This window comes from Leptosomus discolor, chromosome 7 (assembly GCF_034619465.1).
Source record: "Leptosomus discolor isolate bLepDis1 chromosome 7, bLepDis1.hap2, whole genome shotgun sequence".
Lineage (NCBI taxonomy): Eukaryota > Metazoa > Chordata > Aves > Leptosomiformes > Leptosomidae > Leptosomus > Leptosomus discolor.
The window spans coordinates 20,035,802-20,052,230 of NC_141397.1; the positions used below are offsets into that span (position 1 = coordinate 20,035,802).

The 16,429-nt window shown below is 41.2% G+C and overlaps 1 protein-coding gene across 1 annotated transcript in view; it reads left to right on the top strand.

Moving 5' to 3' along the window:
• Window positions 1-8,175: 8,175 nt before the first annotated feature.
• Window positions 8,176-16,429, top strand: part of ANO10 (anoctamin 10) — an 83,916-nt gene continuing 75,662 nt past the window's right edge. The window contains exons 1-5 of the mRNA XM_086468128.1: window positions 8,176-8,317; window positions 9,420-9,602; window positions 10,971-11,105; window positions 12,686-12,805; window positions 15,353-15,922. Coding sequence (XP_086324254.1) covers window positions 8,179-8,317; window positions 9,420-9,602; window positions 10,971-11,105; window positions 12,686-12,805; window positions 15,353-15,922 — 1,147 coding nt within the window. The 5' untranslated portion in view covers window positions 8,176-8,178. The remainder of the gene's footprint in view (window positions 8,318-9,419; window positions 9,603-10,970; window positions 11,106-12,685; window positions 12,806-15,352; window positions 15,923-16,429) is intronic.

The window sequence follows — 16,429 nt, forward strand, 5'->3', positions numbered from 1 at the left end:
AAGCCAATGTATTTCCTTAGAGAAATCAATTTATGACAGTTTGAAGAATCAGCTAGAAAAACTTAACACAACTCATCTTTTCATAATCAAGAGCTCCATAAAAGACCAGTTACCAAGTTATGCTTCAAGTTACTTAAAAGAGTAAAATGGACTGTATAAAGTAAAGGTGTGGTATCTGCGTTTTATATAGGCACTTTTATGAAGTTGTCTGCAAGAACACATGAAATACTTCATGAAGCACAATAAAATCCACCACGTGCACATCTGATGTAGTTTGAAATGGCTGCTGGTATTCCTGCTCTCTGATTTTCGTTTGCCTTAAAGCCTCATGGCGTTGTTCTCCAGCAGCTGAACAGCAGCTGAATTCAGGCACAAGGGTGAAAAACAACTGGAATCATTAACTTCTTCAGCCCTCCTGTGGCCATTCCCATTCATAATTCAGAGCCCTCAGAGTATGACTGTAAGGATATTTATCACGTTGTTATCTTCAGTGATTTTTACTTTGAAGGTAGTGGCTGAAAGGACTATTTTGAATATTGAATTCCTGAACTTGCCTCTCCCGAACCTTGGCCAAAATTTAGCAGCCTAGTTAAGAGTTAGCATAATCTTCCTTCAGTTCCTAAATCCAGGCAGAGATATTTTTAAAACAGCTATTTGAAAAACACAATCTACTGAAAGGCTACATCAGATAGTGTGGACAGGGACCTATGTGAGGCACAGCCACAGTCATAGCGTCATGGCTACTGATGAATCCAGTCTTTGCACATTTTGTTAGAATGTATTGTATTCTGCTATCTAATAACTCATAGCAATTAACCAATTGACTGAGCAGTACTGTTTCTAGCCATGGAATAACAAATAAACCAAGTATGTTCTGCCCAGGTGGAATGAACTGTGAATTTTAGAGTAACAGAATAATTTATGTTGGAAAAGGCCTTGAAAATCATCGAGTCAACCATTAATCCAGCACTGCCAAGCTCACCACTGAACCATGGCCCTAAGCACCATTTCTACACCTCTCTTAAATACCTCCAGGGATGGTGACTCCACCACTTCCCTGGGCAGCCTCTTCCAATGCTTGACGACACTTTCAGTGAAGAAATTTTTCCAAATATCCAACCTAAACCTCCCCCAGCACAACTGAAGGCCATTTCCTCTTGTCCTATCGCTTTACTTGGGAGAAGAGACCGACACACCCCTCACTACAGCCTCCTTTCAGGTAGTTGTAGAGAGCGACAAGGTCTCCCCTCAGCCTCCTTTTCTCCAGACTAAACAACCCCAGTTCCCTCACCTGCTCCTCATGAGACCTGTTCTCCAGGCCCTTCACCAGCTTCATTGCCCTTCTCTGGACACGCTTTGGCACCTCAATGTCTGTCCTTGCAGTGAGGGGCCCAAAACCACACACAGTATTCGAGGTGCGGCCTCGCCAATGCCGAGTACAGGGGCCTGATCACTTCCCTACTCCTGCTGGCCACACCATTTCTGATACAGGCCAGGATGCTGTTGGCCTTGATGACTTTTAATCACTTTCCTTCAATTCATGTATAAATGATGATTAATATGTTATGCAGATATTTTACCTTTTACCTGCTCCTTCTGGGTAGTAATTTGAGAGTGGTTTCTCTCACCTCTTCCAGCCTTAGGCAGGCTGATCCTCCTCTTTTTATGCTGTTTCCATTTTGTTTGACAGGACAGCATTTTCTGCTCTTTGATGACCTAATTTGGAAACAGACACCTAAGATAAAACTATATGTTTCTAATCAGCTAGACACAGTGTGAAATGGAAGAGATGTGTCTTCCTTGTACTTTACAGACTAAAATTGATCAGCTTCTTCACTCAGTGTTTATCAATCAAAGCTTCCACACTTTGACCCCAACAATGCTTGGACTGCCTGAACGCCCTTATGGGGAAATTCCTGGCAGGATGTAAAAATTGTGCCAGATGTGACTCAAAAAATAATTCCCCTCATTTTGAGGAAGATAAAAACATTTTAGTAATGTTTATTACACTGTTGGAAAGATCCTGTAGAATCTGAGCAAAACCACCATTGAAGATTGGCAAAATGTCACTGTATCTTACTCTGACAAATATATCAATTTAAATTTAATTACTAAAATTTTAACGTAATTACTATGTTAGCTTTAAACTTCAGGTGTCCCATCATCCATTGTACACTCAAAGCAATGTCATTAGCTTGTGAGTGAAAAGCATATTTTACTGTTAATTGCTCCTTACTTTTACGATAACGCAATGTTCCAGTATGCCTCAAAACCTAGATAAAGGTACATCTTGAGAGAATGATTGCTATTATATGTGACTTGAGATAACAGCCGATATTAGTCTCATTTATGTGACTATATATAGTTGTCATATCATACATATGTCTATGTGCATTTGAATTAATAAGGTTTGCTGTATGGAAAGGTGCTTATCTTGTGCCAGCTCTTGATCCTATCTAGCCTTTCTCTGAGTTTATTTAAATCACTGAAATAGAACAAAGCAAAACCAGCCAAAAGTGGGAAGTTTTCCATGGAGCTGGTAGATTAAATGGGTTCAGAGAAGGATCTGGTGAGTGCGAGTTAGTGTGAGTATGGGACAGAGCCTTAGAGCTGGCACAGGGGGAAGTAAATGGTAATGGTGGACTGGGAGTGAGAGCTTACCCTTTTAGTAGCAGTGAGATGCTGGATGGGCTCAGCTAGCCATCAAACTATACCCAAAACGTGAGCAGTGTTTCAACCAGGTGTAAAGAGAATTTCACTTCACATTAGGTTAATGGATTATTAATTTAGTTAAGTATCATGGTAGTTATTGGTCCAGAGAGAAGAGGGTTAACCACAGAATTAAAAAATCCTCTGCTCTTGAAATTTTGATGGATTCATTTTTGTAATTATTTTTCCCCCCTGCCTTACTACAGCTCATCCATTCTGCTCTGGCTACTGTCTGCATTGTGACTGACAGAGACAGACCATGAAAATGCTATAATCAACTAACAGAATCACAAGACTGCACTACAGTCACAAATGGATACAAGCTTGGGATTTGTATTTAGCTATAGCGATACTGCAGTTTGCAATTTAGGGCGGGCATCCCTGATCCATCTTTAAATTAGCTAATCCTTCTAATGGAACTACAACACTGTGCTTGGCACAAGGTGATTTACTTTTTGCCATCATGGTAAGACTGTTTCCACTGTGCCAGCAGTGCATGTGCATGCAGATTACTTTGTAGACTCATCCACCATCTACTTACAAATCATATTTTTCTTTCGTTAACATGTTATGTGCTAACCTTTAGGCATGGCTAGCAAAACGCAAACCTTTTAGAAAGAAATGGGGAGTTTAACAGCTATGAATTCGTTGCATAGCAAGAATGTGACACCTAGTGGATAGATGAGATTGAGGAAATGTGACGGACCCATCAAGCATTATTATTAAATTACCTTTTTCAGTAAAACAATTAATTTGATACCAGAAAAGACGTTGATCTTGAATGACTCTTTGCAAGGGGCCAAAGCAATTAGATAATGGCAAGTCCCCACTGAAAGCTCAGAAGTGAAGGTGTCAGAGATTGTTTTAAAAGGATTTTTTGTAAACTGCTAGCAGAACGAAGATGCCAGGCCAAGAAGGCCAGAGAGCTGCTAAAAGACAGACCAAAGCCCATGAAGACATCGTGGATACTCACGAGATGCATTGTAACTGGAGAATTACAACAGGCAAATAAATAATAGGGTGTGTCTAAAAAACTCCTTTTGTTAAACCCATGTCTCTGTTAATGCCATGTTATCTCTTCGGGAAGTGAGAGTTTTCACAATCTGAGATACTCAGTATGAATAACTATAAGGTTAGGCCACTGGGAGCTGGACAAGACTGAGACACAGTTTAAGAAGTCTGACTACTACATTCTGCCCAAACTTGCTGATACAGACTGATCTGTTTGCAACCCCCCACTGCAATCTGTAGCACCTGAATTTCAAGTATTCACATGTATCTGTTTTCCAGGGTGCCCTAGTCCCTCACTGCTCCATTTGCTATAAGTAATAGAAACACTCATCACCAGAACTTGGTGTTTTATCCTGGCTACACAATACAAAACAAACTTTTCACTGTAAAATTTACAAATTTTAAATCTGTGTGTATTTCCAAACATGCTGAAAAGTGCATGTTGAATAATAGCCAGATGCTAGAGGAAGGATAAAGCTCACCTTCTGGCAGTTGTGTTCTGTATGGGGTCTAAACATCGGCTCTAAAAACCCTCTAACGCTGTGGGCCTTTTCCTGCGGTCAGTCCCAATTCCAGTGGATAAGCCAAAATGTAGTTGCCTTGCGGACAACTAGTTTGCACCAGCCTCATCTTACCCTGCTGCTCTTAGTAGCTCAGGGCCATTTGCTGTTAAGGTGGTGTGCTCCTACTTGGCAAAAACCACGGAGGCAAACACCATGCGATTCCCAGCCGGTGCCTTTCAAGCCATGAGGGGCAGCTGCTGTAATCGTTCTGGTTCTGTACGCACTCTTCCCATCTGTAGTTGACCTAATTTGCAAGAAACACTGAAGGCCCTAGTCTTGTCCAAAGCAGAAAGTATTCAGAGAAACTGGTTTAGAGAAACTTCCAGAAGCCCAGCAGGGGAGCTGCTTTGCTAGCCAGCTCCTTCAGCTGCCATCCCTGCTCCGCAGTCACGCTGGGCTCTTCTCAGCTACGGGTGGACGTGGGGAATTATATTCTCTACAAAAATTTTGGTATCAAAATGCAAAAAAGTCCTCTTTTGCCTGTAGAAAACAATGTTTAGAAATAAAACTAACCCAGCTGAAGCGTGGGGGTTCTAGCTGGAGCTCCAGAAGGAGGTTTGGCCTGACAGGAGGCAGCACGGGAAAGGAACGGTGACCAAAAAAAAAAAAAAGAAGGTGAAGTGGGCGCTCACGGCCCATACAAGCGTTGATAAAACAGTGCAAGTATTTTGAAGGCATGACGGCCCATGGGACAGACAGCCGCCGCTCGCCGCTCACCGCCACCGCCGTCAGCCCCGGCCTCGGCCGACGGTCTAAGCCTCCCCTCAGCTGTCCCGCGCTTGCCCGTGAGCACGCGAACGGGGCGGGGCAGCGCCGCCTCCGGCCAATGGGAGGAGGAAAGCCAGCCGCGGTGGGCGGGGCCACGGGGCGCGGCCAGCGGCAGCCTGTGGGCGGTGGCACGCTGGGCCGCCCCGGCGCCGCTCCTGCCAGCGCCGGCTGCCTGCGGCCGCGGCCCGCCTCCCGCCCTGCCCTGCCCTGCCCTGCCCTGCGGATGTGGAGCCGGCCGCCGGCGGTGAGTGGGGAGTGGGCGGCCGCCACCCAGCGGGAAGGGGTTCCCGCTGCCTGCCCCGCCGCCGTGAGGGGAGGAGCCTTCCCCCTGCCCGCCCACCGCGGCCTTCCCCGCCGTGGCGTGGAGCCAGCGCCGAGCCGCCCCTCACCGCCCAGGCATGCTCGCACCGGCGGAGTTTACGGGGGACGGGGAGGATGCTGGGTCCGGGGGGCTCCGGGTCGGGCCTGGAACCGGCTCAGCTGCGGGAGCTGGCGCGTTCCTGCCGCGGTGCCCGCTTCGTGCGCCCGCAGTGGGCTCTGGGCGGCAGCGGCGGTGGGGGGGGGGGGGGGGTGGGTTGGCGGCCGCCGGCGGAGCGCGGCCTGGCGTGAGGGAGTGAGTCACCGGCTGGGCGAGCCTCTCCTCCCCGGTCGTGCCGTGCCTATGAAAGGAGAACGAGGCGCGGTCTGGCAGCGGGAGAGCGTCGCCGTGGCCGCCTCAGAGCGGTGCCTGCCCCGGGGCGGCCGGGCTGCGGCTCCCTCTGCCCTGAGGGGTGCGCTGCCTCGGAGACCGCGCCGGGCGGCCACCCAGCGGCTTCGTGACTGGGGGTGGACTGAGGGGTTAGAAGTCCTGTTGTCTCTGCCCCGCGCTTCTCGGTCTGTGGTAAATTGCGCGGTACGAAAGAAGAGGCCGAGTTACATCCCGGGGGTCTGCGCTAGGCTACTCGGCGGTACGGGGAATCGGGCACAAACGCCAGTTGGAAGAGTGCTTCAGCACTGTTCTAGTTTTCGGTAGTAATAAGCCTAAAAATACCCAGTCTTCCTTAGTCAGCACGCCAGGCACAATGATTCTGAACAAATGGCAGCAGTCAAGTTTACTGAATAGCATGCTGCTTATACAAAGATTTTCGGAAGATAACTTTTCTGTGAAGTGACATCGTTAACTAGTGATAAGTTGTCTCGTGGTTTTCACTTTTAAAATTCTTTACAAGTTGCAATATGCACAATGTGGCAGGCATTCTTTTTTTTTTTTTTTAATAAAACTGATTATGGGAAGTAATGCAATAAGGTGGAGTGACTCATCAAGACAGTGTAGTCAGTCTTTGACAATCACAGTTACAGTGCCTTATCCCTGATTACGTTTTCCTTTGGCTCATTCTGCTTGTGCAGGTTTGCATCTAAAATGTTTTTAAATACTTTATTAATGTCATGTATTTCTTTTAAAGACACACATACCTGGATTGAGCTGTAAGTCTGAACACTGTAAATTGTGTGCATGTGAACTGGCAAGTGAAACTAACTGAAACCCCCATTGAAATTTGTCTTAAGCTTTTTTTGCCAGTCAAAAGCAAATAGACTTGTTTATTATGCATATGTTTACAGTATCGTTGTATTTTGTAGGAGAATTTATATGAAATACTGGAGATTGTGATTTCTCTGTGAATCACACAAGTATAACTGTCACAAAAGCTGAACTGCATCCTTAGAGCAACTTACTGAGAAATGAAGTGATTTCAGTCTTTGAACAAGAGGCTGAAAACTGCTTAAAGACAGTGGGTAAAATCCTTTCTTCAGTGAAGTTAACAGGAAAAAAAAAAACCCAAACCCACCAAACCTTCCCCTCAGTTTTAAATTAAGTAAATTGTCTGTGATAGGTTGTGGGGTTTTTAATTTATTTATTTTTTTTAACTGAGTAGCTTAGTTAACAGATTTAGCTTTTCATATCAACACCTCTGAGTTGCTTTATGAAACATGATATAACGATCTCTGTAGAATCATTTAGATAAAAGTTGAAGGCACAATGTCACTAAGACTTAGAAGGAGCATCTGAGGGAGCTGTGGTTGTTTAGCCTGGAGAAAAGGAGGCTGAGAGGAGACCTTGTTGCTCTCTACAACTACCTGAAGGGAGGCTGTAGTGAGGTGGGGGTCAGTGTCTTCTCCCAAGTAACAAGTGATAGGATAAGAGGAAATGGTCTCAAGCTGTGCCAGAGGAGATTTAGATTTGATTTAGATTTAAGAGCAGTCAAATATTGGAATAGGCTGCCCGGGGAAGTGGTGGAGTCACCATCCTTGGAGGTGTTAAAAGAGGTGTAGATGTGGTGCTTAGGGATGTGGTTTAGTGGTGGGCTTGGCAGCGTTAGGCTAACGGTTGGACTCGATGATCTTAAAGGTCTTTTCCAACCTAAATTATTGTATAATTCTATAAAGATTCACTTAGATAATTTGGATTATTTACACATAAACCTGTGCTGATGCTCAATACTTTACATTTGGACTTTGTCACAGAACATTTGATTTCTATCTTTCAACAAGTCATTTCAGTGCTTTGTGTGTAATTTGCCTATCTATATGATAGGTGTCCTGCTCAGCTACCCAAAGTGATATAAGTTTCCTTGATATGGTTAAAGCTTCACAAGATTAACTGAGAAGGTTCCTCCTTAAATGTGTAATGTGTTTGCACGTTCTTACCAGGAGAAGCTTGTTGGTTTTAGACATCTGTTTGACTAATATTCTCTTCTGCTGATGTTTTCATTTGCTGACAAATACATTGTAGGAAGTTGCAAGTTGTTGGTTTTGATATTAGTAATAAGGAAAAGCTTTGTTTTAATTTATTTAATTGCTTTCTCACCGCTACTACTTCGCTATACATAGCAACAACGATTTTCTTACTTGGAGAATAGGACATAAAAGTGCCACCGAAGACTGGTAGAATCTTGCCAAATGGCAGTTGAAGATGTTACTCACATTGCTCTTTTCAGTAGGTCCACAGAAATGAGCACCTGCCACTTTGCTGAGCACAGACGTATGTAACTAACTATAGTAAAGTTTTGTGGTTTTTTAGATACCAAATATTTTTTTAACAGTGGCTTTTTTTTTTTTTTTTTTTTTTTACTTAGAAAGCTCTCAAAAGATGGCGGAAAGCTGGTCTTTCTTGGATACTTTTGAGCCTAACTTCAGGCCTCTGGTAGTAATTGAGCTTGCAAAGGGCACCAAAGAGGAAACCATAGAATGGTTCACTAAACGAATTGTGGACAAAAAAGCAAACGGAGGTGAGTACAGTATGACCTTCTGTAACACTTCAAAATCAATTTGGTTGTTGTTGTAATGTGAAGACAAACAGAAAATTAGTTTTCAGGTAGTTTGTGGTTTCATTTTTTTAGCCAATCCCACTCCATTTTGCATTTTTAAAAGTCGCTTAATTTTATGTAAGAGTAGAGCTTCATGCTGTTGTCATGAAAATGTAATAATCCTGTTAACCCAGTTATTAATGAAAATATTGGCTTAAGGTCACATGCCTGTTGAACTCTAGAATCCTTCCATTTTGGTGGTGGAACCCTGATAACCTGTCTTTCAACATAGTTTTGATATCCGTTTTTATATTAATTGTCTAGAGCATGTTTCTCTTGTTGCTTATGAGAACACTATAAGCCTTGCCAAAATGAAGACTCATCACATGTACTATCCTGTCCACAAGACTAGGTACCATGTTGTAGAATGAGGTTAAGTTAGCAGGAAGCAATTTGATAATTAATTTTGGATTTTTAATTATCTTTTTGCTAGCTTGTAGGTTCTTACAAAGACAGTATTTCGTTACTCATTTTAGTATACTTCCAGGAATTGAAGTTAGGCTAATTGATTTGTAATTCCTTAGTCTTTTTTTTTTTTTTTTTTTACATTTTTTAGAAGGGCACTATTTATGGCTGTTGAAGCTTATACCTTATGGTCAGTAATATATCTGTGACTACTGCATCTGTGAATACAAACTTGCTTTCAGGCCTCTGTTAGATAAGTCAGGAATGTTTCTATTTCAAAAGTGTATTCCCCTTAAAACAAGGGGGGCTGTTTGCAGAAGCACTGGTTGCTTATGTGATGTGAGCATTAGGGGAGTAGATCCAGACTGGCCCCATTGTTGCAGTTCACTGTCTGTGAGCGTTTCCACAGAAACAGGTTAAATCGGGGGTAACCCTGCGAGATTCTGAACACCATCCATCAGGTGCTGTTGAAGCCTTAATTCTTTGTGCCCTTAAAAAGATGCAGCTTCAGCACTCCTGATAACTAGGTCAAGTATGATGGATTCTAAATAAAATACTAGGTTTTGAGATGTAATTCTTATATATTTTCTTCCTTATTTTGCATTTCTTTACTTTAAAGGTGCACAACTGCTGGTTAAACCATTGGTCATGGAAAACGGAGGTGAAAATATTTATCTAGTTGGAGCTTCCCACTTAAGGCTGTTGCTGGGAGCTGAAACTGTGGGTTTGGTGAAGGAATGTAATGATAACTCAATGAGAACTTTTACATACAGCAGTAGAAAAACTTTCAAAGATTTTGCAGGTAAGTGATTAGAGGGGTCTGTCGTTGCAAAGCTGTGGCTAAAGATTATAAGCAATTACACTGCTAAATCTTTCACCATCTTTCTATGCCTTGGAATTGTAACAGTGAACAGAAAGGAAGAACAGGCGTTGAAAAATTTTTACCTATGGAAATTCAGCTTGCATAATGAAATTAATTTTTTTTTTGCTTTCACATGGCTTTCACTTTTTGTTTGTGTTTTACTTTATGCTTTTATAGCCTGCAAATAGTCTCTTATTTGTATGAAAGGTTTTTGTTGAAAACAAAACAAGAAAAAATAGTTGATAAACGTGAGTGCAGGATTAACAATCAATGTTATGAATTAACATAGCGATTGAATTTCTGTGAGCCAGTTTTGAGGCTTATTGTCTTATAATTAGTGGGAGAAAATAGAAACATTTTGCTCTATTATATTTACACATCAATTAAATGATTAAATAACACTACAGAGCCATTCAATGGAATTTGGGCATGATTAGTGAAATTATTCCTTTTCCTCTTTTATTTTGAGGAGGTGGCAGCACAGTAACATTTTTTTTTTTTTTTAAATGTACTACCTGTGAGGTATTTAACCCCCCTACAGTGGGAGAACTCAGTTTGCTGTCCAGCTAAATATTGTAATTCCAGCTTAGTATTGCTAATAGTTTTCATGTGCCTGTTTCGGTGATGCCTTTCACCACGTTTTCAATATAAAGGTTCTTGGGTCTGTCTGAAACAATAATAAAGTTGAGTTTTGTTGTTTGTTTGATGCTAGTTTATTTGACACTGCTGCTGTGTGCAATAACTGATGCAGTGTATTTTCTTTTGTGACCTTGCTTTTCTGAAATTAGGAAGCCTTGAGAAGAATTGTCACTTGCAGAGGTGCCATTTCTGTTTCTTTCATGCGTTTGCATCCTTAATGCTAATCTGACTGTCACTGCTAACAGATTCTGTAGTAGCAGCTGGAACTCCCAACTACTGTAAATCTAAAAGCTTTTGTTGTATTTCTTTGTCTTTTTTCTTTTTTAAAACACTAATATAATTTTAGGTTTGTCCAGGTCTGATCAGAGGATAAAATAGTTGACCGTGCTTAATGAGGTGAAAAATGCATCATCTACATAAGAAATCCTGCAGCCTGTGTTGTCTTACTAGTATTTCTAGTTCCCCAATTTAACTGATACTATACTCTTATTCTTTCTGTTGAAGATTTGTTGCTGTTTTACCTTCTTACTTAGGATATTTAGGGTTGGTAGTAACTGTCACGAAATATTTTTTTTTTCTTTTCTGATTGTAGTAATTTTTGATAGTTATTTGCTGCCAGGGTTGTCTTCCTATGCTGCATGATTTCATACTACCTTCTTTTTGATTTAGATGACAATCACAGTTTCCTTACAATGGCAGAATGCCAGTATATCATCAAACATGAACTTGAAAATTTGAGAGCTAAAGATGAAAAAATGATCCCTGGATATCCTCAGGCAAAGCTGTATCCAGGAAAATCGATTGGTAAGCAGTGTAGTTTGTTGCCTGTAACTCACTGTGATGATGTAGGATAGTGTTTGTGGTGAAATACCTTAATTTTCCTGCAGTGAAGAGAAATCCTTCAGACATTAAAGTCCCGCTGTTTTTAATTAACTTTGTTTTTTCACTGCTCCACAGTGATAGGACGAGGCAACAGATGAACAGTGCAAAAAGAGAAATTCTGAATAGATCTTGAGGAAAATGTTTTTCACAATGAGGGTAATTCAACATTGGAGCAGGGTTTTAGAGATATTGTGGTAACTCTGTCCTGGGAGGCTTTTAGCTCTTCACTAGACAAGGCCCTGAGCAGCCCAATGTGAGCTGGAGCTGCTTTGAGCAGGAAGTTGGACCAAATGACTTCCAAGTCCTTCTGTGAGGCTGAGACTCTGGCCTTATGTTCTTTTGAGTTGGATAATTTTCACATATATTGATGTCACCCATTAAAAATATTACATAATGATATACTTGGATTGTCTCTGTATAAAAATACTGGAATGAATAAGTGTTCCAGAGCTATAAATTTCACAATATGAAGGAAAGAAGTTTTATATCATTCATCCTCCTCTCTGCTTCAAGAGCTCTTCCTTTTCATGGGAGAAAGAAGCAATGAACTAGTGCTATTTTTATGGTAGCTGGAACTAGTTCATTGGCAGAGCGCTACAGTTTCTTCGGACAATTTATCTTAGTATTTGTATGTCCTTTTAATAACAGTGTCTTTATTCATTAGTGTTGGTCATCAAAGAGAGAGATCTGTGCATATCAGTGCACAGTGCACAGGAAATGTAAATAAACGTAGATGCCAGATGAGTTTATGTTGGTAATGTTTTATATAGCTAAGGTATTTTGCCAGTTATGTCAAGTAGATGCCAATGTGAAATAGTAGAAAACTCCCACACAACTTCCAGTGCCTCCACTCTCCTGTTTTTGAATTTATTTTCTTTTTTAATAATTCTATGGTTGTAACTTCCAGAGCAGTTTATTAATTGTTTATTCACACAGGTAGTATTGCTTTCCATAACAGTTAAATACAAATAGTGGAATATTTGGTTTGTTTGCAATGAAGATATGTTGTAATTTAAAAAAATGTTTTTAGTATCTTTCCCGTATTTAATTCAACAATGGCTCTTCAATTTAGTGTTTTGTTTTTGCCATGTCTGTTTGATTTTGTTATGCCTTTCTTTGCTCGAATGCAGGAGCCAGGCCTTTCCCCACAAAGCTACACATGGTATTTCAGTTCTGACCTGTAGTGCTTCCTTGTTATTCAAGCCGCAACTGATTATATTGCAAACCTACGGAATAGTTAGTAGATGTAAAAAGATTACTCTTTCTCTTTGTCCCTACAGTGGATGGCACAGTCTTTGTAGCAATAGGTAGAACTGCTCTATATGATGAATAATTTTTAACTAACATGCAGACAATTTATTTGGTCTTAGGATTTAAATGCTAGATTTATTTCAAAGGAACTTTAGGCTTGCTAAGTACATAATGTAGCCTGTTTGCTTATATCAGCTTCACTGTCTTTTGAAGGAGTACTAGGTACCTCTTTTTTTCCTTTTTCCTTCTAGTGAGAAGATTATTGACCAGTGGTATTCTAGTTCAGATTTTCCCACTGCATGATAGAGAAGAGTTGAAAAAGCTCCGTCACAGCTGGTACGGCCGAGTGAAAGTTGGCTATCAACCTTTAGGTATGTGAACGTTTACTCCACTACGAATAAAGTGCAGGGTTTCTTCTGGAGAAGTTTTCTCTTCAGTTTGTGTGAGAAGACCTACTCCAGCATTTAGCCTCTATAGAACTGAAACTCCTGCGTGGAAGGTAAATATGTACAAAGAAGTCTGTCGTTTCACTAAGAGTTTACCTTTTCACATCCCAATTACCCATTGCAGTTCACCTCCTCTAACATTACCTTTCTGCCCAAGTTGCTTTGTTGGCCATTGTGAACCGAAGTCTGTGTTTTACCCAGCCTTGCTTTTACTGTTCTTGGAATCAATGGGGTGGCTTAGGCTCTGGTTAAGGAAGCATCCACATTTCCAGACTTGTTGACATGTGCAGTTGGGGTCTCTTCATTGGATCCTCTTTGATTCTAAGATGGCTGTAGGATAATATTTTGCTATAATGACTCGCAGTACAACTGTTCTGGAGGGAAGCACTGAGTGTGCAGGCTTCTGTCTCTTGATTTTCTTTCTTGTGGCTGCAGGAGTTCTGTGTATAGGCTTTTGGCCATAGTTTCCAAATTGGAGCTGGGGGGCAGTTCAAAGGCTTGGCATTTGCACTGTGGTCACCTAGCATAGTCTTGAAGTTAGCTCACTGCTTTTTTACCCTTTGGGCCAGTTTTTCCTCTTTAAGCATTTCTGTGTAACGTCCTGAAACAGTTTAAGACTTGCAAAAATAGTGGCTCAAAGTCTGCAGGTTCAGTGTCTGCAAGCTTCTATGTAACAACAGTTTGCACATCACAAATTCTCCCTTCCCATCAGTAAAGCAGTTATGGACCAAGCCAAGACTGTTTTCTCAAACCGACTCTTGACAGGAAAGCTTCTCAATGTCTGGAATTCCCAAAGCTATTGTGAGTGGTGGGCATGTCAAAAGTATGTTTACAACTTTTTAAAATTAATTGTCTGCATGTAGGCTGTATGTCGTTGTGTGCCAGCCTCACTTGAATATATCTTACACACTGAATAAGCTTAAAATAAAAATAATGTGGCAATGTGGAAAGTTACATTCTGGATTCTAAACCTGTAAACTTTGCTTAAGAAAATAAACATTTGGGAGTTTGCCTGATAATATTAATCTCTGGGTCTTGCAGTTGCTTGAGGTTCTTTCCTGAGTTACGGGAAGTTAAAGATCTGGCTTGATAATGCCTGCTTCCAGAGTATTGTATTAGGGGTCTTAATGTGTGCTTGCCTTTTGTTTGTGCAGGAGAGGGTTTTTTTTTGACTGACATTGAATACACACAAAATTTCAAAGTAAATCCCAGGAACCCTGTTACGTATCTACTAATTTAGGAATGTCTGTCATGTTGTGTGTTTGGAATGTGAAATCGTGCTAATGACCTACACTTGGACTTACTTGTTAATAAATTTTTGATTGAGAGGGAGGTTGGAGTGTTGATTCTTCTGTCTGTTTGCCTTCCCGTCTCGCTTTCAGAAACTTACGTGATTGGCAATTGTGAACTTCTGCTGTAGTGCTTTGTAAACCATAAGTCCTAAGAATATTCTGGTATTCCACATGAGGTTTTCATGTGCTAGTCTATTATGGAGAGTACATTTGCAGTGTCAGTTCAGACATCATGATGTCATGGCTGTTTCGTTAATCTGGTGAATGCATAGCAGTGGCATACAAGCAATCCGATCTTCCAAGCAGGCAAGATAAAACACATTTCAGCATTCTAAACTTGGTTTGCTAGGCATTTCTGTGTCTTATTATGTGGTGCCATTTCTAGATCATGTTGAATAATAATCCTATATTTTTTTGTTAGTGGTAAAGTAAATGAGATTTTATCTTCCTTGAAGTAATACATCTGTCATGAAATACATCCATTAGTAGTGCACTTCTCAAGTCTTTATAACACCTGAGCAGACAACCTTGGCAAGCACAGCAAGTGTCTATCGCGTGTCTCAGTTGTCTTCTGAAGGGACTGTCTCAGCCTGGGTGTGCTATCTGACAGATTAGAGATTTAAGATTTCAGTGTACCTTACCATCTATTCCTTTAGTTCCTTGAGGGCTGGCAAAGCACAACTAGTCCTTTTCGTCCCTGAGCAGGCTGAAACGAATTTCTTTTCTGGGTGTACTTATACTAGGAGAAGCTTCAGAAGTTAGGTGTCACTTGCTGTTAAAGTTTGTTTTTTATGATACTGGATGTCTTCCATGGCATCCTAGCCATTCACGGATAGTTAGAGCATTGGTAGAATGCTACTGTTTTGGTTTGGTGGTTTTCTTTTTTTGTTTCCTCTCTGGATATCTGATGTTGATATGTTAAGTATCGAGACATTTGACTTCCCTGCCATCTGAATATATGTATATATGTTTATGTGTGTGTCTATGTATAATATAAGAAAAAAATTTCAAGTAACATTGAGTTTTTAGAACATGGGAGAAGGAGGAACAAAAAAGCAATATTATTCATTGTGTTATTTAGAAACAAAATTTGGGCCAAGGGATTCATGTAAAGTCAAGTTTGATACTGTACTGACATCTATGTTAAGTGTAGTCTTAATTGATTAATTTTTTTCTGCAGATGAGATACGCTGCTACTTTGGAGAAACCATTGCTCTTTACTTTGGCTTCTTAGAGTACTTCACATTTGCGTTGATTCCAATGGCTGTCATTGGGATTCCTTATTATGTGTTTGCATGGGAAGACTATGACAAATATGTGATGTTTGCCACATTCAATCTGCTCTGGTCCACTGTGATACTGGAAGTTTGGAAGCGGATTTGTGCTATCATGACATACCGTTGGGGGACACTCTTGATGAAACGACAGTTTGAAGAACCACGACCAGGCTTCCATGGTGTCCTGGGTATCAATCCCATCACTGGGAGGGAGGAACCGGTGTACTCAAGTATTAAGAGACAGATGCGGATTTATCTGGTGTCTTTACCATTTGTGTGCCTTTGCCTCTACTTCTCGCTGCATGTGATGATGATTTACTTTGACTTGGAACAGTGGGCTCTGGATTATCATGAAGAGAATGAGTCTAACTTCAGCAGCTTGATGCTGTTTGTGCCCAGTATCATATATGCTGTTGTGATTGAAATTATGAACCGTATCTATCGGTATGCTGCTGAATTCTTAACATCATGGGGTAAGAAAGTTGTTTGTTCTTCTTTCTTAAAGTTAAAATCCCAAATGTTTGGGATTTGTTTCTTTGTAGAATATGCTACTGTGAGTTCTTGTTCAGTGGAATGCTAAAGAAGTTTCCTGAAGTAGATTTTTACTGTGGGGTAAGAAAGATGGCCATTTTACCTTCTTAAGTTTACTTTGAATGTTCCGAGACTGCAGTTTCACATTTGGTTTAATTTGATCTGAGTCTAGCATGCCATCGCTAGGGATAATCCTGCCTTCCTCCTCAGCCTCTCTTTGCCTTTGGTGCCGAAGTCGCCCTTCCCTGATCTAGCTCTTTGTTTTGCTGTATCGGCCGTAGTGCTGGCGAAAGGGATGAGATCTGTGAGGATGGGAGCTCAGAGGTGGATGGTAGGAGGGACTGTTCTGGCAGGCTGCACCTACAACCTGGGTTTGTGAGTACGTCTTAGTCTAGTGATATGTCTGTGCAGAGGATGAAGGCACTGAGATAATGAAGCAAAATCTCAAA